This window comes from Anguilla rostrata, chromosome 8, assembly GCF_018555375.3.
Source record: "Anguilla rostrata isolate EN2019 chromosome 8, ASM1855537v3, whole genome shotgun sequence".
Lineage (NCBI taxonomy): Eukaryota > Metazoa > Chordata > Actinopteri > Anguilliformes > Anguillidae > Anguilla > Anguilla rostrata.
Window position 1 is genome coordinate 41,279,494 of NC_057940.1, and position 17,704 is coordinate 41,297,197.

At 38.7% G+C, this 17,704-nt stretch overlaps 2 protein-coding genes across 3 annotated transcripts in view; both read left to right on the forward strand.

Moving 5' to 3' along the window:
- cdk6 (cyclin dependent kinase 6) overlaps positions 1-7,135 on the forward strand; it is a 49,607-nt gene extending 42,472 nt beyond the window's left edge. For both annotated transcript variants that reach the window (XM_064348281.1, XM_064348282.1), the window contains exon 8: positions 456-7,135. In XM_064348281.1, the coding sequence (XP_064204351.1) occupies positions 456-602 (147 nt within the window). In that variant the 3' untranslated portion in view covers positions 603-7,135. The remainder of the gene's footprint in view (positions 1-455) is intronic.
- Positions 7,136-8,369: 1,234 nt separating this feature from the next.
- Positions 8,370-17,231, forward strand: fam133b (family with sequence similarity 133 member B). The gene is made up of 11 exons (XM_064348283.1): positions 8,370-8,549; positions 9,432-9,529; positions 10,018-10,096; positions 12,914-13,066; positions 13,163-13,195; positions 13,544-13,612; positions 13,893-13,991; positions 14,801-14,854; positions 14,997-15,083; positions 15,460-15,510; positions 16,882-17,231. Exons 1-11 carry the CDS (start codon positions 8,526-8,528, stop codon positions 17,014-17,016), a joined length of 882 nt encoding a protein of 293 aa, XP_064204353.1. The 5' UTR covers positions 8,370-8,525; the 3' UTR covers positions 17,017-17,231.
- Positions 17,232-17,704: the final 473 nt, after the last annotated feature.

Consider the following 17,704-nt stretch of genomic DNA (forward strand, 5'->3'; position numbering starts at 1 on the left):
CAACCTTGCGATTACAAGCAAAGGGATAACTGCCTTGACCATGACGTTCCTCTGTGACCCATTGATTCATGGTTTGGCGTCGAATTTGGAGTGTGCCAGTACCGACTGTGGCCGGCAGCCACGTAGGACAGCACACAGCTGGCTCTGGCATCTCCCAAGACTGGGAGGGTTTCAGACCAATTGCTCATTGGTGAGCCTCACTGGTCTATCGGGTGCCTGTGATGTCATGAGAAGTAGCAGCTGACATCATGCCCTCCAAAGACGGCAGATGCTTGTCTGTGCTCTGCTGAATAGCAGAGGTTGTGGTAATGAGTGCTAATAAAATACAATTGGGTTTTAAAGCATTGAAAAAACATTTTAAGAGAGATCGAAACCGCTCTGGCCTACAGCCCTCTGGGATTAAGCAATTGTATGCAAACTGTACTATATTAACATGTGATTCTTTTCCCACACAGCAATTCCTGTCTTTCAATCCTGCCAAGAGGATATCGGCCTATGCTGCCCTGTCCCACCCATACTTTGAGAACATGGAGAGTAGCAATAAGAACTCCCAGGAGCTCGCTAACAGCCAGTCACCCGTTGAAGAGAGAGGAGCCAGCTGAATACCTTGAAGGAGATCGCAGTCTTCCGCTTTTTCTGAAAGGGATGAGCGAGGGAAGTCTTCCACACCGATGAATGCTGCTTTGAGAATACCTTACTCCAGCTATAAAAGCAATTCATTTTTTTATTTTTTTATTTTTTGGCCCTCAGATGCTTTTATATAAGAATCAATGCAACGAACAGCGAGGCTTACATGTGCTGCCTGGTTATACTCTGGATGTCCAGACGCTGCTTTTCCGCTGCCTTTTTGAAGAAAATGCTAAGCAAAAGCCAGTCCTAACACACACACACACACACACACCTCTTACTGCCAGTGATCTCTCTTTAGGGATTTAACTTGTACAGCTGCTTTGAAAAGCCCTCTTCTCCACCCACGCATACACACATAAACGCCAGGGTGCCTTTCACCTGTACAGCTTGCTGCAGTAAACCTCCTTTACCGTACATGTACAAACAAAATTACACACACATACACACACACACACACACACACACACAGACTTACGCACAAACCTACCCCTTTCGCTGTCAAAGCTCTTCTGTATGGCCTCTCTGATGACACACACACACACACACACACACACACATACACGTGCGCACACACACACATACACACCCTCCCTCACATTCCATCTCTGGGAACGTCTCTGATATCAGCCCCACACACCTTGCCTCCCTCCCAGGACGTGTTGCGGATGTGAATTGATGAACACTGGCATCTCTGCCACCTGGTGGCCGGCAAGCTTCATCGCAAGCCCGAGCACCTCACAACCTGGACATTCTCCTCATGTCAATTCAAATACACCCAACCGTCATTCAGAGCATCCAACAGCTGACTGTCTTAAACCTTTTCTACAAATAGTGCTGCATTATATTTACTGTTCCTCTTGGGGACAGCATTTTATTTTATTAATAATGCTGAGGCTGGGGCAATGTCTATACATTTTCAAAACCAGACTGTCCTCTTTGGAAATATGTTAATACACTGGGCGTAGATCTTGGAACATATGAACTGAAGTAGAATTATTCATACACATTTAAGTAAAATAATAATATTAAAAATAATTATTTAGGTATTTTAGATATTTTCTTCTTTTTTGTGGATCGTAATGTCTTTTTTTTGTGTGATTTTGTCTTAATACATCTGATCTAATGGTAGAGCAAGACGCTCTGCTACCACATCTCTGTAGGTTGTTAGAAACCTCTCCAGCTTCATAAGGAATAGTCAGCTCGTCACTGTTGCAAACAATCTGTGACAAAAAAGGTTTCATGCAGGCATATGGGGTTCGAAATGAATTTGTATGAACGTACAGTAAGTGATTGGTCACAGTGTTAGTGGTAGTGTGTTTTACATGTGTAAAGTGAAAAGCATAGGTATAGCACTAGCATTGGTAGTGTTAGTACAAGGAAGTGAATTGGTGTGGTTTGATAATGAAGCATTTGCATGGGTGGACAGCTCAGTGGAGCTTTGTTCAGAAGTGTGTCCCTATTTATCATCCACATATCAATGGGTTGGATATTTTGAAACGGCACTAAAACTCATGAGACAGTTGGACCTAAATGAATCAGACCAAATCATTTTTAGGAACTAGTGTAGTGTAGAATAAACCTGAACATAGTCTAGTATTTACCTCCAAAAACCTACCATTTATATTTTTGAAAATTACAAAGAAGAATGCACATCATTCCTTAATTAGTATTCAGTAATATAATATACAGTGGTCTCATTACCAGTAGTCCAGAGTGCATTTGTCTACATTTCATTTAATTTTCATTAATTTTGCTGTAAGTGTTTGATCTTAATGGTAAGGGAGAGTACTAATTTTCTAGAACCATCTAGATGTTGACAAGAAAGAACCCAATAATAACGGTAATAATGAACAACAGTCTGTGACAGGCCAACCGGAAGCTCAGAGGAAGACGTAGAATAGCTCATGATTGGATGTGGTCCTCCCTGACCATGACCATAATCCAAAGGCGATGACACATTACGACATTCGCTAGTGGATGAGGTTGGCACTGACCGGGTAAGGAGGCTGATGAAAAAGTGAGCAAAGGGTGGGTCAAGAAAGCAAATGGGAAAGCCAGTAGAGATGAAACAGTTCACATAAACCGAAACCGCTCTGTATTCTATTCTCAGGATTAGTTTAGGAAACAGAAGACAACAGATAACAGAAGACTCACTATGACAGATTTTGCACATTCAGTTTAGTGAAGGACGTTCAGTGCCACCTTTCAGGTTTCTCTCATAAGGATGCAATTACTGGTGATACTGTGCTAAGCTTGTCAAGTTCTTGGCAAATTTAATGCATATCTTATTCTCACATACAATGGATGCAGTGGTTAATATTTCACTTTAACAGGAAAATAATGCAAGTTGTAGTTTTTTTTTTATTTTAACAAGTGCTTCGCAAGTTTGTAAATAGATTCAGTAAGGACTGAGAGGACATATCAACGTAATTCTACTAAAAACTACAAATTCTATGCCTGTCATACTAATCATTTTTTTGATATTATGGCACTCGGACAGTGTGACACATTCCATAATGATGCACAAACCTTTTTTAATAATGTAGTCTTTGATAATAAGTCTTTGATTATGGCTTCTCAAGCAACTCAGCTCTTTAGATACTGAAGACTGCTCTGCTCAGCTTTCTTCAACTCAAGCAACAATAACAAAACATGTTTTGTCTAGATGATTGATTCCTACATTGTAGGTATTTAATTTATTACAGCACAGATGCTAAACAATTCTGAAAATAACTAAGCTTGTGTAAACTGTGTTATTTCAGTGTTGATCAGTGATTAACAACAATTTCATATGTGTACTGTTAAATATCTCAAGCAACACAAAGTAATAACTGAATGTTTTTTATTCTGGTTGGTTTTATGATGCTTGTGGGTAATTCACATAGCACAAAATACAGTCAGATATGAATATCCAAATTTGCATGACCGTATATTTATGTTTCATACGTATTCACATCATATTTAGATGTTGGGTGATACTTTTCCCATGCTGTTTATGAAATGGTAGGGAACAGGTGTTGCACAACAGAAAATGGTTGCATGGAAACCTGGGTTGTGCTTTTGCTGGATTTCAACACGGTTTTCTCAACCGCATGTTGTGGTCAGCCTACGATAGTACATTTTCCCCCTTTGTCTGTTGTGTATGCAGGAAATTGATAATGGAGATGGCAAGAATGACTTCGGATGAATATGCTGCACATGACTTTTAATATTATACTTTAATTCTCTACAGCTCACTGTATGTTCCGAGTCATTGTAGGAGTTAATCTTATTTGATAATACGTGGCAGAAAATATTTATTTACATGTGTAATCAATTATTTAGTGTATATAAAGGGTAGGATGAACAAACATTTGCCTTTATGAATCATTTGATCTGTAACATAATTTTTGGTTTCTGTGAATGATCACCACATCATCAATAGCAAAGTAATGTGGTAAAACAATGCCACTGAACAAGTTGTGGATGTGTGCCATCTGGAAGGTTTTTACACCTCTCTTCAGCTCACTAGCTGAATGCTATTTAAATTAATTTTATTAAGGCATGATTAGATGCTTTCTAACAGTTTCGCTCTCCATATTCCCTTTCATTTTATCTCGTAAAATACGTTAAAGTGTTTGGAATTGCCCGTATAGTGAACTTCTTGTTCACTTCTGTTATATAATATACACAACTGTAGTCTTGTAGATTTTGATAGTTAAGAGGACAGCACTGAGATATTCTAAGGTCTCTGAAAATGTTTGTTTCCGGACACATTGTTAATTTCTGTCTAGAGTTTGATGTTATTTAGCTAAGGGACATTAAGTTGTACATGCGTTTTCAGAAGTGGTGTAAAAAAAAAAATGTCATTAAGCATTTTTACATACAGACAACAGACGACCGATCCTTCAAAAATACATTTTTTACAGTTTTCTTTTGTATCAGTGCCACATATCATTAATGTTGTTTTGGAAGGGGAATTATTCATATAATTTAAACCATTAATGTAAAGACAAATTGCTGTGTGGTTGAACTGAATTCAGGAATTGATAAATTGCAGTTTTAAAATATTGTTTGACTTGATTTTGTTTGGAGGATACTGGCACTTTGCGTTAGTTTAGTGTTTATCCACAAACAAAAACTCCTGAGAGCCCACAATTTCAGTCCCTTGCATAATCTTGTTTCCGTGACATTATTCTGCTCATTGTTTTTGAGTTATTTATTGATTTGAGGGGATTTAAAAAAACATTTATATTTCTTATTTAAAATTTTGTCACAAAGGAGGCATTTGCAGGTTGTATGTTGTGAAGCGTAAGTGAGTTCACAGGTCCAATGATTTTGTGATGGTCCTGATTTTGATTTTAGCACTCAACGTCCCTCTGTAATTAGAAAATGGTTGATATTTATTTGAAAGTAAATCTTGTTGAATATCCATTACAAGGTAAAAGGCTCTGGTGCCTCCGATAATGAACTGATGTACTGTTCTCTGTGTGAAACTGTCTCTGGGAGGGACTCTGGAATCAGAACAGCGTCTTCTCCAGTGGGATAGAATGGCATAGATCTGGTGCTAGCACATGTTTTGCTGTACCCTTTCCATTTAAACTTGAATGTAATCCCAAAACCTTTTAGCCCACACATGGTGCTGTAATGTGGCTTGAATCTTTCATTAAATGGCAGTCATACAGATTCTTTGAACGACCTTGGTAATTGTTCTGAAAACCATGAAAAAGCTGGACCATGCGAAATAATTTATCATTTAAAGTAAGGTCAAAATTTGTTCAAATGTTTTCAAATACATATAATCATGCCTCAGCAATGGTAAAACCGGTCTTGGCTAGCTTAATTATCTTGTATTACATCAAATTTAGGCTCACGTGTCAGCAACTAGGAAGATGACCAATAATTTGGTGGCTTCACTTCTGAGGTGTTTCTGAGATGGCGACTGGTCCCTATCTTGCACCAAATTAGGCTTTCGGCCAGTACGTCTGTTCAAATGTGTGATATATGGCTGATCAACTTCTGGGGTTTAGTCATCTACCCCAACAATGTTACAATGATGTCATTTCTCAGTTTTTTCCTCAGATATACTGGGAATCTTACTGCATTTGATCAGATTTTCAATTTCACTGGAAAACCTCTTTCTTAGTACATTGTATTATTATATTTCATTTATTTTTGTTGAATAAATGTTATAAAATATATATTTGCATTGCTGTTAAAAGCATGATTTTATTTGAAAGCAGTGGTATATTGTTTATGTATTAGCATTGTGCTTGAAATAGGCAAGAGACAAAAATATTAGGTTTTTGTTTTATTTCTTGCAGGCAGGCAAAAGAGTGAAATTGGTGCTGTGAGGGCATGCTTTTAATATGTCCATGCTTTTTAAAGTATCACGCATTGTTTTAAATCTGAATCCGTGATATCTGATTAGTCATTTTTAATGTTAATACTGTATCTATTTCATGCCTTGAGCATATTTTGCAGTATTGTTCAGTAGTTGCATATTTGTGTAGTTCAGTTCAGTAATGAAATACAGTACACCAAATTTATAGCTGATGATATGCTTAAACAATTATCTGCTTGTGTTTAACTATTTCTTGTCTGTTGCTTTTTTTTACAAGTTATGTACTAGTAAGTTGGAAATGTACAGTTTGCTTTTGGTATTTTATCAAAGCAAGAAACAGGGGTGCTTTTATAAAGTAGTACCTTGTGTGGATGTGCTTATACTTGTAATAGGATTTAGAAATTCAGTTTAACAATTGTGATGTATTTCAGACATAATACAACTTTTTAAGTGTCCAAATGAAAATGTGCAGAGAACAGTCAAAACAGTAATTGCCAAGTAAAGTATCACATTACTTTGTGTAACAATAGCCATGTACACTTAGTACTGTACCATGTGTGCTGGTTTAGTGTGCTCATTTACTTTTAAGGATGTGTATCTTAGTGCAAACCAATTTCAGCCTAACCTAATTATGTAGATGGAATAACATTTTATTATTAGAAATATGTGTTCATCTTTGCAATTCTTATTTATACCACGTAACCTGGAATTGGAAACAATTCATTGGTTGACATCACATGTATTTTTGTCAGAATTGTTGATAAGAATGTTGTTGTTTTTGTTGCCAGGGAACCAAATGATTGATTATTGATAAGAATGTTGAATGACCATGTAGAATTTATCATTGAGAATGAAAGACCATGTATAATTTACCATTTAAATAGGGCAACAGTGCTGATATTGGATTTTTTTTAAATGTTATTTCCTTTTCAGGGGAGGTGGGTGGGTGGGTGTGGGGGAGGGACACATTTTTGTGGGATTTTCTTTAAAAGGGTTTTGCTGCTAATTCTGTATCATGCTCTGGCCCAGTCCTTGTAAAGATATAGCCAATCAGACAAGACGAGACAAGAGAGGCGAAAGTGCTGCCCATGAAAAAAGCTGCTTAAGTTTATGCTTGTGTTTTGTAGCTTCAACTGCTGGACATTTTTATTTTTGTAAAATAAATATTTCAGTGTGTGAAAAGCCTTGATTCCATCTTTTTCGTTCTTCTTGTTCACTCTCTGCATCAAGTGTCTGCTTTCCCACAACGTGTAGAGCTGATGACTAGTAAAAGTGTAACAGGGGTAACAATTACAGTATAGGCCTATGTCAAATGAGAATATAGCAATATACAGAGATGGGCGTGGGAGTTGTTACATTTTTTTAATTGATTGAAAATATGTAAAACTGAATGTATGTATGTACGTATAATTATTATTACTATTATTCTCATCATCATTGTTATTATGTTGTTGTTGTTGCTAATGCTGTTTTTCACAGAACTACACATTTTATATGATAGATCTTTACCATACATGCAAAGGTCTTGATTTTCACTTGGTATTGCAGCATTCTCCAATACTACTAATTGTTGTTTTTGCCTACCTACAATTAACACACCAGACAAAGCATCGCCCGGGATCATGCATGCTAAATTACATGACTTCAGTATAGAGGTCAATGAAAAAAAAAAGACAAAACACTTCAAACGCCTCGCACCCTGTGACACTAGCCTACATTTTTTGTGGGTTCGAATCTCGGCCTCCTCCTTCCTCTCACCCAATGCACGCTTGGTTAGGCTCCAGAACCCCTGCAACGTTGCTCAGGATAAGCAGGTATAGATAATGGATGGATGGATGGATGGATGGATGGATGGAGAATGCAGCTTTCACTTGTATGAACTGAGAAAGGGATGGGCAACAACAACACACAGAATGCTTTACAATTCTCACCCAGACAAAGGCGAATGTGGCTGATTTACAAATCCATTCATCTTCCAGCACACATCTTCCAAACTCCAGGAGACATGATAGCCTCTTAATGTTTTTTTTTTTTTTTTTTGACAGGGGGAGAGAAAGAGAGAGTGTATAAATAGAATAACTAAAATTTTAAATGCATTTTTTAAAATATTAAATACATATGGGCTATTAAATTTGCTTTAGTAGTTCAAGTTAGATTTTCTTTAAATTATTATAAGTAAAGTCCCACTGTTGAACTGATTCTATCTGCAGTAACAGTGCAGACATTAAATTGAAAATAAATTAAACAGTCCTGTTTTAATGTAATGAATAAATGCACTCTAAAAACAACTTGGGGTAAATTAGAAAGGAAGAGGTCAGGGAAATGTGTAGTATTTTGGAGAAAAATCTGCCATTATGCATGTCGTTGGATTGGTAAATAAAAAGAAACACATTCGTTGTCCGCTAGATGGCAGGCGTCCCATTACTTGTTAGTCATTTTGAGGCAGTCTGTTGCTGGAGCCAGTCTGTTAGCCAGAAGAACCCTCAGTTTGCTGGATTGACATGTAAACAAAATCCCTTGCTAACGTTAGCTAGTTCATTGAAACAAATGAAGTCAGGGTGAGATCGACATAATGGGGAAAAGAGATAACAGAGTGGTAAGTACATATGTTAATAAAACTGATGCATATTATGCAAGTGAATTAATACTGATACGACATTTTCGCTGATAAGGCACAACCTGTGCCTTGAGCGCTATTATCCGTTTTTAAGAAGCTAGCTCGGAGAGCCTGGGCCTGCTTTAAAAACTATGTTAGCTAGGCAGTAAACCGCTCAAGCGGGTTGTCTGCGTACTACGGATAGCGATCACATTCCCCTAATAACTAGTTAGTCTTGCTTTATGTAGCTACCTCAGTGATGTGACCATTTTAAAATGTTTAAATAGATAGCAAGCTTATTAGCATGGCGTTAACGCAATGTTATGCTAACGTTTGCTAGCTACATTAGATTTCCAATCTTAACATTAGTCTGTCTATGTCAAACAATACAGTATCATTATTTTGTGTGCGTCTGGTTATAGACTAATATTTTAGCTAGCTATGTAACTAGTTGGCTGTCTCACATACGTCGTATTTGTCTTGTTAACTAGACTAGCGAGCATTACTACAAATTAGCTAGCTAACAAGCTAGCTAGCTACCGACACTGTGTTAGCTAGTCTAGCTAACTGCCGTTGGTTTGCAGACTGCTTTGCAGCTATTGTTGCTTTAGTAATAAAATTAGCTAGTTAAGGTATTCCACAGCCTTTTCTAATCCAGCTCTTTTTCTTAGCCATCGGGCCATTATTCAAGTTGCTTTCATGGTCTCGTAACGTTAACTAGCTACGTGATCTGTGAAGGCAGCAGTAACTTTAGACAAATATGGCTACCTAATTCAGTTCATTGAAATCAGCTAACTAGTTTTCTAAATTACTTGTTACTTCTAATGTTTATAACAGTATTGGTTTAAACCGTGCGGTTATCTCTGTATGTTTATATTACAGGCTTATGTGAACCCAATAGCTGCGGCCCGAGCGCGGGGACCGGCGCCTTCTGCAGGGCCCACCATACAGGACTACCTGAGTAGACCTAGGCCCACATGGTAAATGTACCAGTAACAACTCGCTCTCACAAGATTTCTAAATTACTCAGTTGCCTGTCTCATGCTAAACATTATTGTGCTATTTGCATGTATTTCCGGACAACCTGGCATGCTAGCTAATTGATTACTCAAGTGTCCAGTAGGAACGCTCTTGTTCTGCCGCAAGATTTGAAATCCTATCGTGAATCTAAATTACAACTGGCAGTTTCTGAAGGCTGGTTGTATTACAGTAACCAGTCAAATATGATAAACCCAAGTTTCTGCTTTGCAGCATCGTGGTGTTTGTGCCACACTAGACTGAATCTGTTTTCAGAAATGCTGAAGGTTTTCTTGATTCATAGTCCCTTTCTTAGAATATATATATATACTCTTGTTCCTTTTGATGAGAGAGACCAAGGTTCTTCTCTTTAGAGTGGATGTGGGAGTTAAAACCTTACTTTATTTTTGAGTGCATTTGAGTTGAATGTGATACCACTCTCACTTTTCAGGGAAGAAGTGAAAGAGCAACTGGAGAAGAAGAAGAAAGGTTCAAGAGCACTGGCAGAATTTGAAGAAAAAATGAATGAGGTATTGTATTATTGATTCAGTTTTACATTCCTAAATCAGCAACTTTACCATTCAACAGTTAGAGATAAAATAGAGGACTATTTTAGCCACATTTCCACCCAAAGACTTTTAGTCCCAGGAACTACTTTTCAAGGAACTAAAAGGTTCCTTCAGCCAATTGTTGTCTGCGTTTCCACCACGATCTAAAGACCAGCTAAAGACCCGCTAAGATTAGGCAAATTAAGCCACGTTTCGACCCAATGTACCCAGAACTTTTAGTCCCAGGAACTACTTTTCAAGGAACTAAAACGTTCCTTCAGCCCATTGTTGTCTGCGTTTCCACCGCGGTCTAAAGTCCCGCAAAGATTAGGCAAATTAGTCCACTGACATATGAAAAAGCAACGTTGTCGGTCCATCTGTCGTATGATTTCTTTTGTAACCCCATACTTCCACCAAAGTAGCCTACATTATTTTCTAATAACTGGGACAGCCCGGAGGGGTTTATTCCACTTATATACAACGGGTTACCAACAATGACTATATATGGTTACTTTAGTATTTATTGTTTTTTATCGATTTAATCACCTGAAATTGAAATAGTCTTCTGCTTCCGTTTGGGCATATTTTACTGTTTTCAAGCAAAACTGTCATTGGTAGTTGGACTTGGACCGTTGTTATGCAACAAATAGGATATAACAGGCCAATAGTCAGATTGTAACTGTTTTATATATCCTCTCAAACACATTCATTATGTTTTTATGCGAACATTCACTTTCATGTCTTGACATCCGAGGCGACAGAATGCATTCACATTCCACAAATAACTGGCAACAACAGCAGGAAACATGCACACGTCGTAAACAATTTGCTGTCGAATTGATTACTTTGACTCATCGTCAATTCCATATAGGCTAATGGCAAAATGACAAGAATAGAACGAAAACTTGGACTTGCGTGAAAATTTAAATTAGCAGTGGTACAGCCACTGTTTGCTTTCCTTCAAAGTTGCTGCTAGCCAAGCAGCGAAGTGTGCCCTCCAGATGCAAACCATGCACCATAAATTAGTCCATAGTCTTGCTGGTCTTTTTGTGGAATTGAAGAATGGCAGAGTAAAATTATGGCAGTCTGAAAAAGCAAAAGGGACGATTACTAGAATTAACCTGTTGTTTTACCCTGACAAAAAGTGTGGAAGGTGATTTCTAGTTTGCTTTTACTGTATCACCAATGTAAATTACGCAGAAATACCGCATACCTCACATAACTGTATCAAACGTTTTGAGTCAATTATAACAGGCTAACAAAGAAAATCCGGAAGAAAATATTCAGCAACCAAATTAAACCGTTTGAATGTTTTGGTACGTAATATGCTGTCCCAGCACGAATGCTGAACATTTTATAAAACGAATACTAAAGCAAGAAAAGAACAGAAAAGCACACACATTATAATTCCAAGATGTTGGCAGGCTATAACCAAAAGTAGGCTACTGCGTCGCATAACATACAAGTTTGAATTCAAGTTATTATGAAAATAAATCGGTTTGCGGCTGCAGATTTTTAAAAATGGCGGTTGAAATAAAACACTGCGAGTAGTCGACCAGTCAGAAATATTCAGCGCTTGCGCCCCTCCCCAAAAGTTCCGGTACTTTTGGAAAGTACTACCCCTCGAGCAGGGTTTTTTTTGGGGGGTAAAATAAAGTCCCGGAACGCAGTTCCTCAAAAGGTTCCTAGTTCCTGGCGAAAGTTCCTGCGGTGGAAACGCGGCTTTAGTCCGCTGACATATGAAAAGGCAACGGCTGTTTTACACGTCATTTTTGCGCGTGACTATACTACAACGATGATGCCATATAAAGCGACGGACAGGCACCATTATTCGTGCGACACTGCAACAACAGTATTAAGCATGCAGGAGATTCAAGCCGAGCTATTGCGGAGATTGACCGCCAGATGACTGAGTCGGACTTGCGCCACCGCGCACAAAGAACAATAAAAACATTCCAAAAGAGAGCCCTTCCATCCACAACAGCCTGCAGGACGGTCGAATGCCAGCCCTTGCGGGTGAAGTACTCTGTGTGTTCCTGTATTCCTCTGGTCCAAGAATGGGGATGTGTGATCCATCTCCACACTGTGGCAACCCCCATCTGCCCTCAAAATATGTCGCCATTTCCTTTAACTTTTCACTGTTTGGGCACTGAATATCTTCTGCCATGAGTACCTTCTCAACAGAGGAGCAGAAATCGTATACACAGTGACACACCGTAGTAATGCCGACTCCAAATAAATGAGAAAGTCGTTAAGTTCTTCTGCTGGTTTGCAGCTGCAGATTTTTTAAATATGGCGGTTGAAATAAAATGCTGCGAGTACTCGACCAATAAGAAATGTTCAGTGCTACAAGCCCCACCCCCAAAGTTCCTGTGCTTTTGGAAAGTACTACCCCCCGAGCAGGGACTTTTTGGGGGCTAAAATAATGTCCCCGGAACATAATTTAGACCCTGGTGGAAATGCACTGAGCTCCTCAAAAGGTTCCTAGTTCCTGGGGAATCGCGGCTTTTGTATGATGTGTTTTCACATGTATAAGTCATTATAATTGGTAGTAATGTTTATAACATTGTTAAATTATTTAGGTATTGCAGCCAAGCACCACATCAAATACTATTTGTAGTACATGTTGTTAATTGTTTTAGAATCATGTAACCTGGTCTACCCATGGATTCACCCTGCAATTGCTAGCAATCCTAAATTAGTTTCTTGTAGAGTGAACAAATTACTAATATTTATTGGTGGAATTTTTTATTTGTATTTTTTATTCCCAATCAAATCATTTTGTGTCCATATCTGTAGAACTGGAAGAAGGAGTTGGAGAAAAACAGAGAGAAATTACTTGGTGCAAGTGAAAGTAAGAAGGACAAGGATAAAGATAAAGAAAAAGAGAAGAAATTACCTGGTGGGAGTGAAAGTAAGAAGGATAAGGATAAAGAAAAAGAAAAGAAACAGGTGAGTTGCTATTGCCCTGAAAATAAATTTGCTGTTATGGCTTACTGTAGCTGCGGCCACAGTTACACGCCACTTGCTTTGCTTTTTCGTCCTTAGAAAAAACGGAAGGAGAAGAAGAAGTCCAGCAGGGTGAGAAAAGACCAGCATACCGTACCGGCTGACTGCGCTACAATGTGCCGTGATGTATAACTAGAAAAATGTAACATTTGTTTGGTGATTCTGGTAAAGGAGTCATAGGAGGTATTTTTGTTGGCTTATCATTGCTTTTGAAGCCCGTATCAAGCATTCAGCAAATGTTAAGGGTCATTGTACTCTTATGTTCATTGTGTGATATTTTATATGTTCCTTGATGGGGTTTTTTTTTTTGTTATCTGTATTTTTTTTTTTTTTAATGCTATTCCTAATATTTATTGGTGTTTATTGTGTCTTAAATGACTGAAAATCTAATAAGCTCTGCTTTCATTGTGTTTGGTCAAGCATTCCTCGTCTTCCTCCTCTTCATCAAGCTCTGATTCCTCTAGCAGCTCCTCTGATTCTGATGATGAGGTAAGTAGGTGCTGAGGGCTTACTGGCAGGGTGGTTGCGAATCTATGTCCGTATTCAGAGGAATGCCTTGCCGCATCATAATGTGCCCTGAAGTCTGTACATGCAATTTTTAATTTTTATTCATTTATTCATTCATCCATTTAACTTTCTGGCGTGTTTGCAGTAGTTTCAGTTTGTTAACCTGCTGTGAAGGGCAAGTGGTTTAACTTTTGGATCTTACTGCCATTAAGTCTCTTGGAGTGAAACCTGGACTTTTTTTTCTTCTTCTTCTTTTGAATAGGATGAAAAGAAGAGCGTTAAAAAGAAGCGGAAAAGGAAGCATTCCTCTGCCCGGAAAGCTTCGGAGGGCTCCCTCTCAGAGTCCGAGTCGGATAGCAAGGTACCCACCCCCACTGCGCGCCCATGTATTGGCTCAATTAGCAGCTAACTTGTGAGTAAGGGGGTTGCCATGGTATAGAAGCTGTTTTACACCATTTAAAAAATTGTAATAGTCACATATATTGACTATTTGCAATTGGTAACATTTCAGTTACAAAAAATAATCAGAATCAATGTGAATTAATTGTTGTAAGCTATGGGTAAGCTGTGTTGTAAGGTTATTTTTGTTAATTTGTTTTCCAAGTGAGCTGTTGTGTTTCTTTAATCTAATTTTATGTCTTTTGATTAAGTTGTTTTTAAAGGATGTTCCCAAGTAATTGTATAAATCAAGATTGTTGTTGTAGTCTTTTCAAATCTGCCATTGAATTAACATGTAATGGTATATGATGCTATGTTTACAGGCAATGAAGCTTAAAAAAAGATCATCCTTTTTTCTGATGTAAAAAAAAAAAAAAAGTACAGAAATTTTGGTCAAATGCTCTTTTTCTGTCTATAAATCTACGCCCACTTTTACATATGATGCGTGTGTCTACCATTTACCTGTACCTGATTCAGTAAGTTGGTGCTTGTAGTGAAATACTGGTATTTTTGTTCTGTAATCCTTTACTGCATCCTCTGAACGCAGGCATGCTGTTTTTTTTTAGAATTTGCTAGAACGTTATCTTGGTGTGTCTCAATGCCAAATAGTGCCTGTGAGGTTGATGTTGATGTAGTGAGTCAATGACCTGTATGTGATTTCTCTTTGTCTCAATTATAGCTCTAAGAAGCGCATATAGGTAGCTGCAACCCATATTGTTTTATCTTCTCTAGGAGTCTTCCAAGAAGAAAAAGAAGAAACTCAGGGAGGACCTGGAGAAAGAGAAGGTCATTTCTCCCCTGTGAAATTAAAGTAGTTGACCCGTCACTTTTTCCCACAGAGAGTTTGTTGATTTCATTCCTGTGTAGTACAGTTTTAAGTGTGTGGTGGTTCGGTATATTCACGGGTGGGAATGTGTGTAACTAACAGGATGGCAGCCGGAAGAAGAAGAAGGCCGAGCGCTCCCACAAAGGCTCCTCTTCCGAGTCCTCCGCTGACTCGGTAATGGATGGAGATGTAAGTACTCTCCACCGAATCGCTTCTCTCCAAATCACCTCTGTCCAAACCGCCCCTTCCGAAATCAACTCTCTCCAAATCTCTCACCAAATCACATTTTGCCAAATCTTTTCTTGGCTTGCCAAAGGCAGGGGCCACCTACTATTCTCTGTGATCGTTATTATTACACATCAGGGATTTTGGGGACCAAAGTCCTCCTAAAATTTTAACTAATTTTTTTGTATACCTCATTACCCCCTACTATGTTGCCTTAAGCTGTTCTTTTTACACTTATTAAATGATAAAACTTTAAAAATCTCCATTGCTGCAAGACCATTTTCCCCCTGAAGAATAATTGTTCTCACTCGCATCCCATAACCTTTGAACTTCTGTGTAGGTGGAGTCAAAGAAGAAGAAGAGGAGCAGTGAGGAGAAGGAGAAAACTACAGTAAGTTGGTTATGACTAATGGCATGTAAAATTTGAGGGTTCAATTTGAGACTTTCAGGTGTTTTTGTCTCAGTTTGTATGTAAAATTTAAGTTTTTTTCCAAATTTTCTCCTCATTCACTCAAGGTATGTTCCACTTTTTTTTCTTTTTACAGTAGGCGTGTCCACATGTAGGGCTGTAGTTGGGATTTAACGGTACACAAAAATCTTGGTTCGGTATGTACCTTGGTTTTGACTTCATGATTTGGCACATTTTTGGTAAAGCGGAAGAACAAAACAAAATGCGAAATACAAAATTGCTTTCCGTTTATTACGGCCATATAACTGGCCATAATTTCTGGCTGAATAAAACAAGGCACATTAACACCAAGTCGTTGGGGGGAAGTTCTGTGGACTTCTGAATTTAAGTTCGACAAAAAATAGTTCTGCGTGTGAGTTAAAGCGAGATGAAGTGTTTGGTTTGCAGCGCATACCAAAATCCGATACTACAGTATACTTTTTGGTAGGAATATGTGTACAGTTACATCCCTACGCACTAGCACTTAATGTCTGGTTCAAAGGGTTACCCACAGTCTCAGCTTGACACCAGTGTTGGTGGAATATGATTTGCGTTTGAAATCCTGGTAGTGCAGAGGGATATTTAAAGGGTTTATTAGTTCGCTAATTGGGCTGTAGGTGGAGGAACTCTCGCTTAAGCTGCTTGCACGTGATCAGCGTCAAAACACTCTACGCTGTGTGAAACCATTATATGTCTAAGGAGGGAGCGCTGACACCTGTTGAGTTGGCACCCTGAAATTCAAATCATTTGAATTTGACCTTTTTGAGTTTGACCTCTCGTAGCACGTCCAATCACACCACAGCTTTGTATGAAGCAGGCAGGTGTAAACATGGATGAACAGCTGTAAAAACGATTTTTGGAAGAAGAGTGTTGACATTTTGGGATAAACCCAGGATGTTCGGTTTCATGAAGAGAGTTGACAACTTAGCCTCATACCACAGACACTGCTATCACCACTTGTTACAACTCGTTAGCTACAGTTTTCCAAACCAACGGCATTCCTGGATGGGTGGGTTCAACAACTGGCAGCACTCGATTCTTCTCGTGTAGTCACCGCCTTCCTTGGCGTTGAAAGTGGCTTTGGTGTTACAAAATCACTGTTGCCAAATACACAAGTGATGCCTCATGAAATACAGTGGTTACTGGAATCCAAGGAAAACATTTGCAATTTTTTTTGGGGGGGGTGTTCACGTGCTTCAGCGCTCCCTGCGTAGCAACGATGCGGTGGCGTAGCATAGCTGCCCTCTTCCACAAACAGAAAAGTGGGAAGTGAGACATAAAAAAAAAAAAATTTAAATTCTTGTTCGTTTTCAGGAAAAATCAAAGAAGAAGAGAAAAAAGAAACACAAGAAACACGGGCGGAAGAAGAAGAAGGCCTCGGGCTCTGGGTCCGAGCTGGAGAAGCGCCCGGCGGCACAGACGGCAGAGACGGGAGCGCACGCTGTTTAGGGAGGACGTTTAACAATACTACCAAAAAAAAAACAACAGCATCGTCAACCCCCTGCATGACGGAAGACTTTTCCTGGCGAGCGAGAAGCTCGCCCCCTGCTCCTCAAGGGTTTTGTCATGGGGACATTTCACGTTTCAGTTACTTTGAACTTTGCAGTTTTTTAGAGGAAAATTTTCAGTCCAAATAAAGGTCATGTTACCAATATGATTGTCAAGAGTGGCTTGTCTGAATGATTCCTTGTCGATTTGACGTATAAAATCAGTTTTCTGTGGTATACGAAAGACTTAAGGCCCGAGACTGTTGTACTGCAGCAGGGAACTGCTTATTATGACCTCTTTGCTCTTCAAAGGTGGTTAGTGATGGCTTTCACTCCCAACAGGTCTTTCACAGCTGTTATGTCTGCAATTTATGTTATTTTCTCATGTTTCAGTTGAAATTTTAGAGTACAATAATTATGTGACTTCAGTATGCTTGTATGTGCTGTGCATGTACCTCCATCAGGACTGTTACCAGCCTCATATTGAAGTTGGAATTACAAAACTTGGTTAGTTATAGTTGGTGGAGACATGTTTGTTCCTTTGAGATTGAAAAATAAAAGATGGTGGATAATTCTAAAGTTTGACATGAAATAAAATTATATTGTAGCACTTCCCAGACTGTTTAAATATATATGAGCTGTGTGGAGCT